The sequence below is a fragment of the Euprymna scolopes genome, chromosome 33 (genome assembly GCF_053919585.1).
Source record: "Euprymna scolopes isolate OS-2025 chromosome 33, ASM5391958v1, whole genome shotgun sequence".
NCBI classification, from domain to species: domain Eukaryota; kingdom Metazoa; phylum Mollusca; class Cephalopoda; order Sepiida; family Sepiolidae; genus Euprymna; species Euprymna scolopes.
Window position 1 is genome coordinate 65,964,308 of NC_136514.1, and position 22,076 is coordinate 65,986,383.

Consider the following 22,076-nt stretch of genomic DNA (forward strand, 5'->3'; position numbering starts at 1 on the left):
GACAACCTGGATGGTCCTATTGTCTAAGAAGGATCTAATTATATTTAGTATTAACCTTTCTTATCCCGTACATGGTATATGCTTTCAGAGATGACTGTTAAAATATCTGCAGTAGAATGACATTGCCTAAATCCATTAGGTTTGTGAGAGAGAAGATTTGTTTTTTTGGTGGATTAGTGCTTGATTTATTAAGGTCTCAAAGATTTTAGCGAAGAGGAGGAGGAGACTGATAGAGCAATAACAGAATTCTTGTACACTGGTACCACAGAAGCCATCTTCCAATTATTAGGGAAGCAAGATTCAGCAAGGCATTTAGTGTAGAGCTTGGAAAGTACCGAGGCTAGCTCAGCTGAGTATTTCTTAATTAGTATAGCAGAGATGAGATCAGGCCCACTAAGTTTTTCATATCGTGGACATGTGAAGGGATAATTTTTATATCATCTAGTGTTGGTGTCAGTCTATATAGGGAAATTTGGGAGGGAGTTGTTTGTTGGCTCCAAGCTGGAGTTGGAAGGGAATCGCTGGACAAGCAGTTTCATCTTCTCGGTTATTGTGCATGCGGCCCTCTGGTTGTTGGATAGTAGAGAAATTACTGATTGACCTTTATTCACTACACTATCATAGATTTTCCAGAAATCAAGTTCCTATCTTTTGCAATTCTGTGCATTCCCTGATTATTTCAGAATGCTTTCTTTAGACTCTCACTATTTCTCTCTTACAATGATTTCTATCTTCTACAAATTTTTGCCTATTTGTATTTGACTTATGGCGTACGAACTGGTGGAATACATGCTGTCTTTTTGCGATGGCAGCTACATAATCTGTAGCGAACCTCGGCGTGAGTGGGGCTTACTATAATACTTTTGTGTAGGAAAATGTGCTTCAATGCCTGCTTCGCACTATTCAGTTGTCTTACTGGCACACTGTTCAGCAGGAAGAGAAAAGATATTGGTAAATGGGGCATCTTTGATGTGTTCTCTAATGGCTTCCCAGTCAGCCCTTTTGCAGTACCTTGTTGTTTTAAGCAATGGCTCCTCACCTTGGGGTTGGGATCTAAATGTGATATAAGCTGATACCACTAAGTGGTCTGCATTATATATATGTTAAGAAAAAATTTCTAAATAATGTTAATATTAAAAAAACATATTTAGATGGATAGATTGGATGTGGGTGGCTTTATTAACTATTCTGTATCACCCCTCTATCTATTTTTTATCCTAATTATAAAAAATTGATTGGTTATTAGATTAATTTGTTTTACTCTAAAAAGAAAACCGATATATAGATGATGAGATTATAGTATATAATATTACTATTATTACTAATAATGATAAATTTGTAGATTAACATACTCAGTTAAATCACCCACCCTAATAAGATTATTTTTTTATAGGTGATTATCTGCGAACACCTAAAACTTGAAATTATTGCTGCTTGTTTGCAATTTACAATTATAACTTTTGTTGCGAAAGGAAATATTAGAGCTCTGCACCTAATGCTAATCCCCCTCCACTTTTAAAGCATTTACATGTAAACAGCCTAAAAAGCTTAATTGAAAAAATAATTAAATAAAAACCAAAAATATCAGTTTCACATAAAATTATTTCAGACCAGACAGACAATTTTTTTTAAATTAAGTTGTATTTTATTTTAAATTTTGTTAATAATCAAATTTAGTATAAAACATGTCATAATCAAAATTCATAGAAATTGTCTTCTTCCTAATAATAACCCCAAGTCCAGGTAGTAACACAAAAATAAAGTGATTATGAGTGGTTTTATGACTTTGCCGGTCAGACTTAGGGTTAGTGGTAAACAATTTAGTTAACTGCCCTAAAAGTTAGAATAGAGAGAGAGAGAGAGAGAGAGAGAGAGAGAGAGAGAGAGAGAGAGAGAGAGAGAGAGTGTGTGTGTGTGTGTGTAGGGGGGTTATATTATGCTGAATTTATATGCATACTCCTACTCCAAATTCTGAAATAATTTTCTTTTTTTTTCAGTGTATTCATACATAATTACCTAAAAAGGGTAGAATATCATTTTTAGTTGGGGAGACTTTTAAATGTAGATCTAATTAAATTTTTAATTCCACAAAGTTCTAAATATTTTTATTTAAAAATTTTGGATACAATATATAAATTGTATCCCAAATTTTCATAAACTGAGATTTTCATTTATTTTTCACTTGTGCTAAAATCATATAAACTATAATGAAACATTATTGCAGAGATGATTAAATAATGGCAAGGTCAGGCTAACACTAGAAAAAAAAACTTGTCAAAAGTGATTTAAATCAATAGTCAGCTTTCTGATAGCATTATATAGACATTTAGCAAATAAGTGCAAAATGAAATCTGAATATTTTAAAAGGTTTGTCAAGGGAACTTTAGAATATTTACTCCGTTGAAAATTTACCAATAAAATTTAGACTTGGAAAGTCAATGTTAGATCTGAGAATGGGATTACTGGTCCTGTGGTCCTTAGTCTTAAAAAAACTGTATATAAACAATCTCTTAATACTTTGTGTTTGTTTCATTTTTTATTATCAAGAAAACAAATCACAGAATCGTTTTAAAATTGGAAATGAACTCTAAAAGTTCAAACTTTCTTATTCTGATCGATTAGGAGAAGCACTAGTCATAGAAATAAGAAACACAGATTTATAACATTTTTATGAGTTTATTACTAATATATGATATAAATTATATAATTAAAATTATGAAATTAAAATATATAAATGATATAATGACTAAAATAAAATAAGAAATTTGGGTGTTAAGAGGTCAAAGTTCAACGATTTCACCTTTGAGAACTCTACCAAACTACTCCGCCAATTTTGGGTCTAAACACTTGAAATTTTAGATATAGGTTCCTTGGACATGAATCTAACTTAATAACTTGATTTGAGCCCAAAACAATAAATGTTAAGGGGTCATAATAGGGGTAAAAGTTAAAAAAATTGACCGCTTTTTTTTCTTTTTGCTCAGCATACATCCCCAAACACCCAGGCAACGCCGGGCTGAAATGCTAGTATAAAATATATTAATGATGAAATTAACTAATATACATTATATAAATCATGTAATTAACTAATATAAAATATATTATGTAATTAACTATTATAAAATATATTAATGATATAATTAACTATTATAAAATATATTAATGATGTAATCAACTAATATAAAATATATTAATGATGTAATTAACTAATATAAAATATATACATTATGTAACTAATATAAAGTATATGTATTATGTAATTAACTTATATAAACCATATTACTTATGTAATTAACTAATATAAAATAAATACAATATGTAATTAATATAAAATATATACATCATATTATTAACTATTATAAAATATATTAATGATATCATTAACTATTATAAAATATATTAATTATGTAATTAACTAACATAAAATATATTAATTATGTAACACACTAATATAAAATATATAAATTGTATAATTAACTATTATAAAATATATAATATAAATTCTATAATGAACTAATATAAAATATATAATATAAATTATATAATTAACTTATATAAAGTATATAATATAAATTATATAATTAACTTATATAAAGTATATAATATAAATTATATAATTAACTTATATAAAGTATATAATATAAATTATATAATTAACTTACATAAAGTATATAATATAAATTATATAATTAACTTATATAAAGTATATAATATAAATTATATAATTAACTTATATAAAGTATATAATATAAATTATATAATTAACTTACATAAAGTATATAATATAAATTATATAATTAACTTATATAAAGTATATTAATTGAATAATTAACTAATATACCTAATATAAAATGGTAAGAGCTTATTATTTTATGAGTTTGAAAAGATTGTCTTACCACCCAAAGACCATCAAATGGAATTTGTCGATGAAATTTTTCAGTCAAATCATGCCAGTATGCAAAAGCCTTCGGGTGAAAGAAATCTGGAAATACAGTATCACCTGGCCACACCTGAAATTGAAAGTAAATATATAATTGTTTACATACATGAATAACGTGTACAGAGATCGGCAAATTTATATGTAAAATACATTAACTATTAGTCAACATTTTTTTCGCATCCACACACTTAAAACAGCATCAGGCTAGAATGCTACATATTTTGATTGTGTGTTTGTATTAATAAAAAAAATGAAATAATGCGTAAATCTCACTTGCAGTTTTGAATTTGTTAATACACAGAAAACCCTATATATCTTTTTATTATTCATTTATGGAAGACATACCTATATATCTTTTATTATTATGTGATCGATTAGATTAACAATTATTAATTACAAAGAAATATTCAGTGTTTTTACAGCGTATGCACCATGTTACATTTCAGATAGGATTTCAAAATTAAATTAAATTTTTATGGTATCTTTCTTTTTTATTAAATTGTTAGGTGGATGTGCAGACAAATTAAAAAGCCTCCATCCACATGTTAAGAATGGCTTTCTACATAACGTAATTCTTTCAGCATAATTACTACACTGCACAAGTACTAAAAATTTTACGTGTTGAATGCATGTTTTGTTTTTGTTTTTTTTTTCAGACGTTACATGGCATTTACGATATATATCTTTATATATTTTATTGATTTATCAATTAGATGAACAACTACTGCTACCAAACAATCAATTAGATGAACAACTATTGATACCAAACAATCAATTAGATGAACAACTATTGATACCAAACAGAAACTGCCAAATTTTTCTGAATGCATGCATTTTTACTACTTTTATTTTTCTGAAAAATAATATCTAATCAGCTTTCTTCAACAGGACATTATGTCAACACAAAATACAGATTTATTTCTAAAAAAATAATATCTAATCAGCTTTCTTCAACAGGAAATTATGTCAACACCAAATACAGATTTATTTCTAAAAAAAAAATATCTAATCAGCTTTCTTAAACTGGACATTATGTCAACACAAAATACAGATTTATTTCTAAAAAAATAATATCTAATCAGCTTTCTTCAACAGGACATTATGTCAACACAAAATACAGAGTTATTTCTAAAAAAATAATATCTAATCAGGTTTCTTAAACTGGACATTATGTCAACACAAAATACAGATTTATTTCTAAAAAAATAATATCTAATCAGCTTTCTTCAACAGGACATTATGTCAACACAAAATATAGATTTACTTCTAAAAAAATAATATCTAATCAGCTTTCTTCAACAGGACATTATGTCAACACAAAATACAGATTTATTTCTAAAAAAATAATATCTAATCAGCTTTCTCCAACAGGACATTACGTCAACACAAAATACAGATTTATTTCTAAAAAAATAATATCTAATCAGCTTTCTTCAACAGGACATTATGTCAACACAACATACAGATTTATTTCTAAAAAAATAATATCTAATCAGCTTTCTTCAACAGGACATTATGTCAACACCAAATACAGATTTATTTCTAAAAAAATAATATCTAATCAGCTTTCTTCAACAGGACATTATGTAAACACCAAATACAGATTTACTCCTAAACAAATAATATCTAATCAGCTTTCTTCAACAGGACATTATGTCAACACCAAATACAGATTTATTTCTAAAAAAATAATATCTAATCAGCTTTCTTCAACAGGACATTATGTCAACACAAAATACAGATTTATTTCTAAAAAAATAATATCTAATCAGCTTTCTTCAACAGGACATTATGTCAACACCAAATACAGATTTATTTCTAAAAAAAAAATATCTAATCAGCTTTCTTCAACAGGACATTATGTCAACACCAAATACAGATTTATTTCTAAAAAAATAATATCTAATCAGCTTTCTTCAACAGGACATTATGTCAACACAAAATACAGATTTATTTCTAAAAAAATAATATCTAATCAGCTTTCTTCAACAGGACATTATGTCAACACCAAATACAGATTTACTTCTAAACAAATAATATCTAATCAGCTTTCTTCAACAGGACATTATGTCAACACCAAATACAGATTTATTTCTAAAAAAAAAATATTTAATCAGCTTTCTTCAACAGGACATTATGTCAACACAAAATACAGATTTATTTCTTAAAATATAATATCTAATCAGCTTTCTTCAACAGGACATTATGTCAACACACAATACAGATTTATTTCTAAAAAAATAATATCTAATCAGCTTTCTTCAACAGGACATTATGTCAACACCAAATACAGATTTATTTCTAAAAAAATAATATCTAATCAGCTTTCTTCAACAGGACATTATGTAAACACAAATACAGATTTACTTCTAAACAAATAATATCTAATCAGCTTTCTTCAACAGGACATTATGTCAACACCAAATACAGATTTATTTCTAAAAAAATAATATCTAATCAGCTTTCTTCAACAGGACATTATGTCAACACAAAATACAGATTTATTTCTAAAAAAATAATATCTAATCAGCTTTCTTCAACAGGACATTATGTCAACACCAAATACAGATTTATTTCTAAAAAAATAATATCTAATCAGCTTTCTTCAACAGGACATTATGTAAACACCAAATACAGATTTACTTCTAAACAAATAATATCTAATCAGCTTTCTTCAACAGGACATTATGTCAACACAAAATACAGATTTATTTCTAAAAAAATAATATCTAATCAGCTTTCTTCAACAGGACATTATGTCAACACCAAATACAGATTTACTTCTAAACAAATAATATCTAATCAGCTTTCTTCAACAGGACATTATGTCAACACCAAATACAGATTTATTTCTAAAAAAAATTATATCTAATCAGCTTTCTTCAACAGGACATTATGTCAACACACAATACAGATTTATTTCTAAACAAATAATATCTAATCAGCTTTCTTCAACAGGACATTATGTAAACATCAAATACAGATTTACTTCTAAACAAATAATATCTAATCAGCTTTCTTCAACAGGACATTATGTCAACACCAAATACAGATTTATTTCTAAAAAAATAATATCTAATCAGCTTTCTTCAACAGGACATTATGTAAACACCAAATACAGATTTATTTCTAAAAAAATAATATCTAATCAGCTTTCTTCAACAGGACATTATGTCAACACAAAATACAGATTTATTTCTAAAAAAATAATATCTAATCAGCTTTCTTCAACAGGACATTATGTCAACACCAAATACAGATTTATTTCTAAAAAAATAATATCTAATCAGCTTTCTTCAACAGGACATTATGTAAACACCAAATACAGATTTACTTCTAAACAAATAATATCTAATCAGCTTTCTTCAACAGGACATTATGTCAACACCAAATACAGATTTATTTCTAAAAAAATAATATCTAATCAGCTTTCTTCAACAGGATATTATGTCAACACCAAATACAGATTTATTTCAAAGAAAATAATATCTAATCAGCTTTCTTCAACAGGACATTATGTCAACACCAAATACAGATTTATTTCTAAAAAAATAATATCTAATCAGCTTTCTTCAACAGGACATTATGTCAACACACAATACAGATTTATTTCTAAAAAAATAATATCTAATCAGCTTTCTTCAACAGGACATTATGTCAACACAAAATACAGATTTATTTCTAAAAAAATAATATCTAATCAGCTTTCTTCAACAGGACATTATGTCAACACAAAATACAGATTTATTTCTAAAAAAATAATATCTAATCAGCTTTCTTCAACAGGACATTATGTCAACACAAAATACAGCTTTATTTCTAAAAAAAAAATATCTAATCAGCTTTCTTCAACAGGACATTATGTCAACACAAAATACAGATTTATTTCTAAGAAAATAATATCTAATCAGCTTTCTTCAACAGGACATTATGTCAACACAAAATACGGATTTATTTCTAAAAAAATAATATCTAATCAGCTTTCTTCAACAGGACATTATGTCAACACAAAATACAGATTTACTTCTAAAAGAATAATATCTAATCAGCTTTCTTCAACAGGACATTATGTCAACACAAAATACAGATTTATTTCTAAAAAAATAATATCTAATCAGCTTTCTTCAACAGGACATTATGTCAACACAAAATACAGATTTATTTCTAAAAAAATAATATCTAATGAGCTTTCTTCCACAGGACATTATGTCAACACAAAATACAGATTTATTTCTAAAAAAATAATATCTAATCAGCTTTCTTCAACAGGACATTATGTCAACACCAAATACAGATTTATTTCTAAAAAAATAATATCTAATCAGCTTTCTTCAACAGGACATCATGTCAACACAAAATACAGATTTATTTCTAAAAAAATAATATCTAATCAGCTTTCTTCAACAGGACATTATGTCAACACAAAATACAGATTTATTTCTAAAAAAATAATATCTAATCAGCTTTCTTCAACAGGACATTATGTAAACACCAAATACAGATTTATTTCTAAAAAAATAATATCTAATCAGCTTTCTTCAACAGGACATTATGTAAACACCAAATACAGATTTACTTCTAAACAAATAATATCTAATCAGCTTTCTTCAACAGGACATTATGTCAACACCAAATACAGATTTATTTCTAAAAAAATAATATCTAATCAGCTTTCTTCAACAGGACATTATGTCAACACAAAATACAGATTTATTTCTAAAAAAATAATATCTAATCAGCTTTCTTCAACAGGACATTATGTCAACACCAAATACAGATTTATTTCTAAAAAAATAATATCTAATCAGCTTTCTTCAACAGGACATTATGTCAACACCAAATACAGATTTATTTCTAAACAAATAATATCTAATCAGCTTTCTTTAACAGGATATTATGTCAACACCAAATACAGATTTATTTCTAAAAAAATAATATCTAATCAGCTTTCTTCAACAGGACATTATGTCAACACCAAATACAGATTTATTTCTAAAAAAATAATATCTAATCAGCTTTCTTCAACAGGACATTATGTCAACACACAATACAGATTTATTTCTAAAAAAATAATATCTAATCAGCTTTCTTCAACAGGACATTATGTCAACACAAAATACAGATTTACTTCTAAAAAAATAATTTCTAATCAGCTTTCTTCAACAGGACATTATGTCAACACAAAATACAGATTTATTTCTAAAAAAATAATATCTAATCAGCTTTCTTCAACAGGACATTATGTCAACACCAAATACAGATTTATTTCTAAAAAAATAATATCTAATCAGCTTTCTTCAACAGGACATCATGTCAACACAAAATACAGATTTATTTCTCAGAAAATAATATCTAATCAGCTTTCTTCAACAGGACATTATGTCAACACCAAATACAGATTTATTTCTAAAAAAATAATATCTAATCAGCTTTCTTCAACAGGACATTATGTCAACACAAAATACAGATTTATTTCTAAAAAAAATAATATCTAATCAGCTTTCTTCAACAGGACATTATGTCAACACAAAATACAGATTTATTTCTAAAAAAATAATATCTAATCAGCTTTCTTCAACAGGACATTATGTCAACACAAAATACAGATTTATTTCTAAAAAAATAATATCTAATCAGCTTTCTTCAACAGGACATTATGTCAACACAAAATACAGGTTTATTTCTAACAAAATAATGTCTAATCAGCTTTCTTAAACTGGACATTATGTCAACACAAAATACAGGTTTATTTCTAAAAAAATAATGTCTAATCAGCTTTCTTAAACTGGACATTATGTCAACACAAAATACAGGTTTATTTCTAAAAAAATAATGTCTAATCAGCTTTCTTAAACTGGACATTATGTCAACACAAAATACAGGTTTATTTCTAAAAAAATAATATCTAATCAGCTTTCTTCAACAGGACATTATGTCAACACAAAATACAGGTTTATTTCTAAAAAAATAATGTCTAATCAGCTTTCTTCAACAGGACATTATGTCAACACAAAATACAGGTTTATTTCTAAAAAAATAATATCTAATCAGCTTTCTTCAACAGGACATTATGTCAACACAAAATACAGATTTACTTCTAAAAAAATAATATCTAATCAGCTTTCTTCAACAGGACATTATGTCAACACAAAATACAGATTTACTTCTAAACAAATAATATCTAATCAGCTTTCTTCAACAGGACATTATGTCAACACCAAATACAGATTTATTTCTAAAAAAAATAATATCTAATCAGCTTTCTTCAACAGGACATTATGTCAACACAAAATACAGATTTATTTCTAAACAAATAATATCTAATCAGCTTTCTTCAACAGGACATTATGTAAACACCAAATACAGATTTACTTCTAACCAAATAATATCTAATCAGCTTTCTTCAACAGGACATTATGTCAACACCAAATACAGATTTATTTCTAAAAAAATAATATCTAATCAGCTTTCTTCAACAGGACATTATGTAAACACCAAATACAGATTTATTTCTAAAAAAATAATATCTAATCAGCTTTCTTCAACAGGACATTATGTCAACACAAAATACAGATTTATTTCTAAAAAAATAATATCTAATCAGCTTTCTTCAACAGGACATTATGTAAACACCAAATACAGATTTATTTCTAAAAAAATAATATCTAATCAGCTTTCTTCAACAGGACATTATGTAAACACCAAATACAGATTTACTTCTAAACAAATAATATCTAATCAGCTTTCTTCAACAGGACATTATGTCAACACCAAATACAGATTTATTTCTAAAAAAATAATATCTAATCAGCTTTCTTCAACAGGACATTATGTCAACACAAAATACAGATTTATTTCTAAAAAAATAATATCTAATCAGCTTTCTTCAACAGGACATTATGTCAACACCAAATACAGATTTATTTCTAAAAAAATAATATCTAATCAGCTTTCTTCAACAGGACATTATGTCAACACCAAATACAGATTTATTTCTAAACAAATAATATCTAATCAGCTTTCTTTAACAGGATATTATGTCAACACCAAATACAGATTTATTTCTAAAAAAAACATATCTAATCAGCTTTCTTCAACAGGACATTATGTCAACACCAAATACAGATTTATTTCTAAAAAAATAATATCTAATCAGCTTTCTTCAACAGGACATTATGTCAACACACAATACAGATTTATTTCTAAAAAAATAATATCTAATCAGCTTTCTTCAACAGGACATTATGTCAACACAAAATACAGATTTATTTCTAAAAAAATATTATCTAATGAGCTTTCTTCAACAGGACATTATGTCAACACAAAATACAGATTTATTTCTAAAAAAAATAATATCTAATCAGCTTTCTTCAACAGGACATTATGTCAACACAAAATACAGCTTTATTTCTAAAAAAAAAATATCTAATCAGCTTTCTTCAACAGGACATTATGTCAACACAAAATACAGATTTATTTCTAAGAAAATAATATCTAATCAGCTTTCTTCAACAGGACATTATGTCAACACAAAATACAGATTTATTTCTAAAAAAATAATATCTAATCAGCTTTCTTCAACAGGACATTATGTCAACACAAAATACAGATTTACTTCTAAAAGAATAATATCTAATCAGCTTTCTTCAACAGGACATTATGTCAACACAAAATACAGATTTCTTTCTAAAAAAATAATATCTAATCAGCTTTCTTCAACAGGACATTATGTCAACACAAAATACAGATTTACTTCTAAGAAGATAATATCTAATCAGCTTTCTTCAACAGGACATTATGTCAACACAAAATACAGATTTATTTCTAAAAAAATAATATCTAATCAGCTTTCTTCAACAGGACATTATGTCAACACCAAATACAGATTTATTTCTAAAAAAATAATATCTAATCAGCTTTCTTCAATAGGACATTATGTCAACACAAAATACAGATTTATTTCTAAAAAAATAATATCTAATGAGCTTTCTTCCACAGGACATTATGTCAACACAAAATACAGATTTATTTCTAAAAAAATTATATCTAATCAGCTTTCTTCAACAGGACATTATGTAAACACCAAATACAGATTTATTTCTAAAAAAATAATATCTAATCAGCTTTCTTCAACAGGATATCATGTCAACACAAAATACAGATTTATTTCTAAAAAAATAATATCTAATCAGCTTTCTTCAACAGGACATCATGTCAACACAAAATACAGATTTATTTCTAAAAAAATAATATCTAATCAGCTTTCTTCAACAGGACATTATGTCAACACAAAATACAGATTTATTTCTAAGAAAATTATATCTAATCAGCTTTCTTCAACAGGACATTATGTACACACCAAATACAGATTTATTTCTAAAAAAATAATATCTAATCAGCTTTCTTAAACTGGACATTATGTCAACACAAAATACAGATATATTTCTAAAAAAAATAATATCTAATCAGCTTTCTTCAACAGGACATTATGTCAACACAAAATACAGGTTTATTTCTAAAAAAATAATGTCTAATCAGCTTTCTTCAACAGGACATTATGTAAACACAAAATACAGATTTATTTCTAAAAAAATAATATCTAATCAGCTTTCTTCAACAGGACATTATGTCAACACAAAATACAGATTTATTTCTCAAAAAAATAATATCTAATCAGCTTTCTTCAACAGGACATTATGTCAACACAAAATACAGGTTTATTTCTAAAAAAATAATGTCTAATCAGCTTTATTAAACTGGACATTATGTCAACACAAAATACAGGTTTATTTCTAAAAAAATAATATCTAATCAGCTTTCTTTAACTGGACATTATGTCAACACAAAATACAGGTTTATTTCTAAAAAAATAATGTCTAATCAGCTTTCTTAAACTGGACATTATGTCAACACAAAATACAGATTTATTTCTAAAAAAATAATATCTAATCAGCTTTCTTCAACAGGAGATTATGTCAACACAAAATACAGGTTTATTTCTAAAAAATAATGTCTAATCAGCTTTCTTCAACAGGACATTATGTAAACACAAAATACAGGTTTATTTCTTAAAAAATAATATCTAATCAGCTTTCTTTCAACAGGACATTATGTCAACACAAAATACAGATTTATTTCTAAAAAAATAATATTTAATCAGCTTTCTTCAACAGGGCATTATGTCAACACAAAATACAGGTTTATTTCTAAAAAAAAAATGTCTAATCAGCTTTCTAAAACTGGACATTATGTCAACACAAAATACAGGTTTATTTCTAAAAAAATAATATCTAATCAGCTTTCTTCAACAGGACATTATGTCAATACAAAATACAGGTTTATTTCTAAAAAAATAATGTCTAATCAGCTTTCTTAAACTGGACATTATGTCAACACAAAATACAGGTTTATTTCTAAAAAAATAATGTCTAATCAGCTTTCTTAAACTGGATATTATGTCAACACCAAATACAGATTTATTTCTAAGAAAATAATATCTAATCAGCTTTCTTCAACAGGACATTATGTCAACACCAAATACAGATTTATTTCTAAAAAAATAATATCTAATCAGCTTTCTTCAACAGGACATTATGTCAACACACAATACAGATTTATATCTAAAAAAAAAATATCTAATCAGCTTTCTTCAACAGGACATTATGTCAACACAAAATACAGATTTATTTCTAAAAAAATAATATCTAATCAGCTTTCTTCAACAGGACATTATGTCAACACAAAATACAGATTTACTTCTAAAAAAATAATATCTAATCAGCTTTCTTCAACAGGACATTATGTCAACACAAAATACAGATTTATTTCTAAAAAAATAATATCTAATGAGCTTTCTTCCACAGGACATTATGTCAACACAAAATACAGATTTATTTCTAAAAAAATTATATCTAATCAGCTTTCTTCAACAGGACATTATGTAAACACCAAATACAGATTTATTTCTAAAAAAATAATATCTAATCAGCTTTCTTCAACAGGACATCATGTCAACACAAAATACAGATTTATTTCTAAAAAAATAATATCTAATCAGCTTTCTTCAACAGGACATTATGTCAACACAAAATACAGATTTACTTCTAAAAAAATAATTTCTAATCAGCTTTCTTCAACAGGACATTATGTCAACACAAAATACAGATTTATTTCTAAAAAAATAATATCTAATCAGCTTTCTTCAACAGGACATTATGTCAACACCAAATACAGATTTATTTCTAAAAAAATAATATCTAATCAGCTTTCTTCAACAGGACATCATGTCAACACAAAATACAGATTTATTTCTCAGAAAATAATATCTAATCAGCTTTCTTCAACAGGACATTATGTCAACACCAAATACAGATTTATTTCTAAAAAAATAATATCTAATCAGCTTTCTTCAACAGGACATTATGTCAACACAAAATACAGATTTATTTCTAAAAAAAATAATATCTAATCAGCTTTCTTCAACAGGACATTATGTCAACACAAAATACAGATTTATTTCTAAAAAAATAATATCTAATCAGCTTTCTTCAACAGGACATTATGTCAACACAAAATACAGATTTATTTCTAAAAAAATAATATCTAATCAGCTTTCTTCAACAGGACATTATGTCAGCACAAAATACAGATTTATTTCTAAGAAAATTATATCTAATCAGCTTTCTTCAACAGGACATTATGTACACACCAAATACAGATTTATTTCTAAAAAAATAATATCTAATCAGCTTTCTTAAACTGGACATTATGTCAACACAAAATACAGATTTATTTCTAAAAAAATAATATCTAATCAGCTTTCTTCAACAGGACATTATGTCAACACAAAATACAGGTTTATTTCTAACAAAATAATGTCTAATCAGCTTTCTTAAACTGGACATTATGTCAACACAAAATACAGGTTTATTTCTAAAAAAATAATGTCTAATCAGCTTTCTTAAACTGGACATTATGTCAACACAAAATACAGGTTTATTTCTAAAAAAATAATGTCTAATCAGCTTTCTTAAACTGGACATTATGTCAACACAAAATACAGGTTTATTTCTAAAAAAATAATATCTAATCAGCTTTCTTCAACAGGACATTATGTCAACACAAAATACAGGTTTATTTCTAAAAAAATAATGTCTAATCAGCTTTCTTCAACAGGACATTATGTAAACACAAAATACAGGTTTATTTCTAAAAAAATAATATCTAATCAGCTTTCTTCAACAGGACATTATGTCAACACAAAATACTGATTTACTTCTAAAAAAATAATATCTAATCAGCTTTCTTCAACAGGACATTATGTCAACACAAAATACAGATTTACTTCTAAACAAATAATATCTAATCAGCTTTCTTCAACAGGACATTATGTCAACACCAAATACAGATTTATTTCTAAAAAAATAATATCTAATCAGCTTTCTTCAACAGGACATTATGTCAACACAAAATACAGATTTATTTCTAAACAAATAATATCTAATCAGCTTTCTTCAACAGGACATTATGTAAACACCAAATACAGATTTACTTCTAACCAAATAATATCTAATCAGCTTTCTTCAACAGGACATTATGTCAACACCAAATACAGATTTATTTCTAAAAAAATAATATCTAATCAGCTTTCTTCAACAGGACATTATGTAAACACCAAATACAGATTTATTTCTAAAAAAATAATATCTAATCAGCTTTCTTCAACAGGACATTATGTCAACACAAAATACAGATTTATTTCTAAAAAAATAATATCTAATCAGCTTTCTTCAACAGGACATTATGTAAACACCAAATACAGATTTATTTCTAAAAAAATAATATCTAATCAGCTTTCTTCAACAGGACATTATGTAAACACCAAATACAGATTTACTTCTAAACAAATAATATCTAATCAGCTTTCTTCAACAGGACATTATGTCAACACCAAATACAGATTTATTTCTAAAAAAATAATATCTAATCAGCTTTCTTCAACAGGACATTATGTCAACACAAAATACAGATTTATTTCTAAAAAAATAATATCTAATCAGCTTTCTTCAACAGGACATTATGTCAACACCAAATACAGATTTATTTCTAAAAAAATAATATCTAATCAGCTTTCTTCAACAGGACATTATGTCAACACCAAATACAGATTTATTTCTAAACAAATAATATCTAATCAGCTTTCTTTAACAGGATATTATGTCAACACCAAATACAGATTTATTTCTAAAAAAATAATATCTAATCAGCTTTCTTCAACAGGACATTATGTCAACACCAAATACAGATTTATTTCTAAAAAAATAATATCTAATCAGCTTTCTTCAACAGGACATTATGTCAACACACAATACAGATTTATTTCTAAAAAAATAATATCTAATCAGCTTTCTTCAACAGGACATTATGTCAACACAAAATACAGATTTATTTCTAAAAAAATATTATCTAATGAGCTTTCTTCAACAGGACATTATGTCAACACAAAATACAGATTTATTTCTAAAAAAATAATATCTAATCAGCTTTCTTCAACAAGACATTATGTCAACACAAAATACAGCTTTATTTCTAAAAAAAAAATATCTAATCAGCTTTCTTCAACAGGACATTATGTCAACACAAAATACAGATTTATTTCTAAGAAAATAATATCTAATCAGCTTTCTTCAACAGGACATTATGTCAACACAAAATACAGATTTATTTCTAAAAAAATAATATCTAATCAGCTTTCTTCAACAGGACATTATGTCAACACAAAATACAGATTTACTTCTAAAAGAATAATATCTAATCAGCTTTCTTCAACAGGACATTATGTCAACACAAAATACAGATTTCTTTCTAAAAAAATAATATCTAATCAGCTTTCTTCAACAGGACATTATGTCAACACAAAATACAGATTTACTTCTAAGAAGATAATATCTAATCAGCTTTCTTCAACAGGACATTATGTCAACACAAAATACAGATTTATTTCTAAAAAAATAATATCTAATCAGCTTTCTTCAACAGGACATTATGTCAACACCAAATACAGATTTATTTCTAAAAAAATAATATCTAATCAGCTTTCTTCAATAGGACATTATGTCAACACAAAATACAGATTTATTTCTAAAAAAATAATATCTAATGAGCTTTCTTCCACAGGACATTATGTCAACACAAAATACAGATTTATTTCTAAAAAAATTATATCTAATCAGCTTTCTTCAACAGGACATTATGTAAACACCAAATACAGATTTATTTCTAAAAAAATAATATCTAATCAGCTTTCTTCAACAGGATATCATGTCAACACAAAATACAGATTTATTTCTAAAAAAATAATATCTAATCAGCTTTCTTCAACAGGACATCATGTCAACACAAAATACAGATTTATTTCTAAAAAAATAATATCTAATCAGCTTTCTTCAACAGGACATTATGTCAACACAAAATACAGATTTATTTCTAAGAAAATTATATCTAATCAGCTTTCTTCAACAGGACATTATGTACACACCAAATACAGATTTATTTCTAAAAAAATAATATCTAATCAGCTTTCTTAAACTGGACATTATGTCAACACAAAATACAGATTTATTTCTAAAAAAATAATATCTAATCAGCTTTCTTCAACAGGACATTATGTCAACACAAAATACAGGTTTATTTCTAAAAAAATAATATCTAATCAGCTTTCTTCAACAGGACATCATGTCAACACAAAATACAGATTTATTTCTCAGAAAATAATATCTAATCAGCTTTCTTCAACAGGACATTATGTCAACACAAAATACAGATTTATTTCTAAACAAATAATATCTAATCAGCTTTCTTCAACAGGACATTATGTAAACACCAAATACAGATTTACTTCTAAACAAATAATATCTAATCAGCTTTCTTCAACAGGACATTATGTCAACACCAAATACAGATTTATTTCTAAAAAAATAATATCTAATCAGCTTTCTTCAACAGGACTTTATGTAAACACCAAATACAGATTTATTTCTAAAAAAATAATATCTAATCAGCTTTCTTCAACAGGACATTATGTCAACACAAAATACCGATTTATTTCTAAAAAAATAATATCTAATCAGCTTTCTTCAACAGGACATTATGTCAACACCAAATACAGATTTATTTCTAAAAAAATAATATCTAATCAGCTTTCTTCCACAGGACATTATGTCAACACCAAATACAGATTTATTTCTAAACAAATAATATCTAATCAGCTTTCTTTAACAGGATATTATGTCAACACCAAATACACATTTATTTCTAAAAAAATAATATCTAATCAGCTTTCTTCAACAGGACATTATGTAAACACAAAATACAGATTTATTTCTAAAAAAATAATATCTAATCAGTTTTCTTCAACAGGACATTATGTCAACACACAATACAGATTTATTTCTAAAAAAATAATATCTAATCAGCTTTCTTCAACAGGACATTATGTCAACACAAAATACAGATTTATTTCTAAAAAAATAATATCTAATGAGCTTTCTTCAACAGGACATTATGTCAACACAAAATACAGATTTATTTCTAAAAAAATAATATCTAATCAGCTTTCTTCAACAGGACATTATGTCAACACAAAATACAGCTTTACTTCTAAAAAAAAAATATCTAATCAGCTTTCTTCAACAGGACATTATGTCAACACAAAATACAGATTTATTTCTAAAAAAATAATATCTAATCAGCTTTCTTCAACAGGACATTATGTCAACACAAAATACAGATTTACTTCTAAAAGAATAATATCTAATCAGCTTTCTTCAACAGGACATTATGTCAACACAAAATACAGATTTCTTTCTAAAAAAATAATATCTAATCAGCTTTCTTCAACAGGACATTATGTCAACACAAAATACAGATTTACTTCTAAGAAGATAATATCTAATCAGCTTTCTTCAACAGGACATTATGTCAACACAAAATACAGATTTATTTCTAAAAAAATAATATCTAATCAGCTTTCTTCAACAGGACATTATGTCAACACAAAATACAGATTTACTTCTAAAAAAATAATTTCTAATCAGCGTTCTTCAACAGGACATTATGTCAACACAAAATACAGATTTATTTCTAAAAAAATAATATCTAATCAGCTTTCTTCAACAGGACATTATGTCAATACCAAATACAGATTTATTTCTAAAAAAATAATATCTAATCAGCTTTCTTCAACAGGACATCATGTCAACACAAAATACAGATTTATTCCTCAGAAAATAATATCTAATCAGCTTTCTTCAACAGGACATTATGTCAGCACCAAATACAGATTTATTTCTAAAAAAATAATATCTAATCAGCTTTCTTCAACAGGACATTATGTCAACACAAAATACAGATTTATTTCTAAAAAAAATAATATCTAATCAGCTTTCTTCAACAGGACATTATGTCAACACAAAATACAGATTTATTTCTAAAAAAATAATATCTAATCAGCTTTCTTCAACAGGACATTATGTCAACACAAAATACCGATTTATTTCTAAAAAAATAATATCTAATCAGCTTTCTTCAACAGGACATTATGTCAACACAAAATACAGATTTATTTCTAAGAAAATTATATCTAATCAGCTTTCTTCAACAGGACATTATGTACACACCAAATACAGATTTATTTCTAAAAAAATAATATCTAATCAGCTTTCTTAAACTGGACATTATGTCAACACAAAATACAGATTTATTTCTAAAAAAATAATATCTAATCAGCTTTCTTCAACAGGACATTATGTCAACACAAAATACATGTTTATTTCTAAAAAATAATGTCTAATCAGCTTTCCTCAACAGGACATTATGTAAACACAAAATACAGGTTCATTTCTTAAAAAATAATATCTAATCAGCTTTCTTCAACAGGACATTATGTCAACACAAAATACAGGGTTATTTCTAAAAAAATAATATCTAATCAGCTTTCTTAAACAGGACATTATGTCAACACAAAATACAGGTTTATTTCTAAAAAAAATAATATCTAATCAGCTTTCTTCAACAGGACATTATGTCAACACAAAATACAGGTTTATTTCTAAAAAAATAATGTCTAATCAGCTTTCTTAAACAGGACATTATGTCAACACAAAATACAGGTTTATTTCTAAAAAAAATAATGTCTAATCAGCTTTCTTAAACTGGACATTATGTAAACACAAAATACAGGTTTATTTCTAAAAAAATAATATCTAATCAGCTTTCTTCAACAGGACATTATGTCAACACAAAAGAGAGGTTTATTTCTAAAAAAATAATATCTAATCAGCTTTCTTAAACTGGACATTATGTCAACACAAAATACAGGTTTATTTCTAAAAAAATAATGTCTAATCAGCTTTCTTAAATAGGACATTATGTCAAAACCAAATACAGATTTATTTCTAAAAAATAATGACTAATCAGCTTTCTTAAACAGGACATTATGTCAACACAAAATACAGGTTTATTTCTAAAAAAATAATATCTAATCAGCTTTCTTCAACAGGACATTATGTCAACACAAAATACAGATTTATTTCTAAACAAATAATATCTAATCAGCTTTCTTAAACAGGACATTATGTCAACACAAAATACAGGTTTATTTCTAAAAAAAATAATATCTAATCAGCTTTCTTCAACAGGACATTATGTCAACACAAAATACAGCTTTATTTCTAAAAAAAATAATATCTAATCAGCTTTCTTCAACAGGACATTATGTCAACACAAAATACAGGTTTATTTCTAAAAAAAATAATATCTAATCAGCTTTCTTCAACAGGACATTATGTCAACACAAAATACAGGTTTATTTCTAAAAAAATAATGTCTAATCAGCTTTCTTAAACAGGACATTATGTCAACACAAAATACAGGTTTATTTCTAAAAAATAATGTCTAATCAGCTTTCTTAAACAGGACATTATGTCAACACAAAATACAGGTTTATTTCTAAAAAAATAATATCTAATCAGCTTTCTTAAACTGGACATTATGTAAACACAAAATACAGGTTTATTTCTAAAAAAATAATATCTAATCAGCTTTCTCCAACAGGACATTATGTAAACACAAAATACAGGTTTATTTCTAAAAAAATAATATCTAATCAGCTTTCTTAAACAGGACATTATGTCAACACCAAATACAGATTTATTTCTAAAAAAAAATAATATCTAATCAGCTTTCTTAAACAGGACATTATGTCAACACAAAATAGAGGTTTATTTGTAAAAAAATAATATCTTATCAGCTTTCTTAAACAGGACATTATGTCAACACAAAATACAGATTTATTTCTAAAAAATAATGTCTAATCAGCTTTCTTAAACAGGACATTATGTCAACACAAAATACAGGTTTATTTCTAAAAAAATGATATCTAATCAACTTTCTTAAACTGGACATTATGTCAACACAAAATACAGGTTTATTTCTAAAAAAATAATATCTAATCAGCTTTCTTAAACTGGACATTATGTCAACACAAAATACAGGTTTATTTCTAAAAAACATAATATCTAATCAGCTTTCTTAAACAGGACATTATGTCAACACAAAATACAGGTTTATTTCTAAAAAAAATAATATCTAATCAGCTTTCTTAAACTGGACATTATGTCAACACAAAATACAGGTTTATTTCTAAAAAAATCATATCTAATCAGCTTTCTTAAACTGGACATTATGTCAACACAAAATACAGGTTTATTTCTAAAAAATAATGTCTAATCAGCTTTCTTAAACAGGACATTATGTCAACACAAAATACAGGTTTATTTCTAAAAAAATAATGTCTAATCAGCTTTCTTAAACAGGACATTATGTCAACACAAAATACAGGTTTATTTCTAAAAAAAAAAATATCTAATCAGCTTTCTTAAACAGGACATTATGTCAACACAAAATACAGGTTTATTTCTAAAAAAAATAATATCTAATCAGCTTTCTTAAACTGGACATTATGTCAACACAAAATACAGGTTTATTTCTAAAAAATAATGTCTAATCAGCTTTCTTAAACAGGACATTATGTCAACACAAAATACAGGTTTATTTCTAAAAAAAATAATATCTAATC

At 26.1% G+C, this 22,076-nt stretch overlaps 1 protein-coding gene across 1 annotated transcript in view; it reads right to left on the reverse strand.

Moving 5' to 3' along the window:
- LOC145258281 (lysosomal alpha-glucosidase-like) overlaps positions 1–22,076 on the reverse strand; it is a 432,680-nt gene that overhangs the window by 110,519 nt on the left and 300,085 nt on the right. Inside the window, exon 8 of the mRNA XM_080116285.1 lies at positions 3,897–4,010. Within this exon, the coding sequence (XP_079972411.1) occupies positions 3,897–4,010 (114 nt within the window). The remainder of the gene's footprint in view (positions 1–3,896; positions 4,011–22,076) is intronic.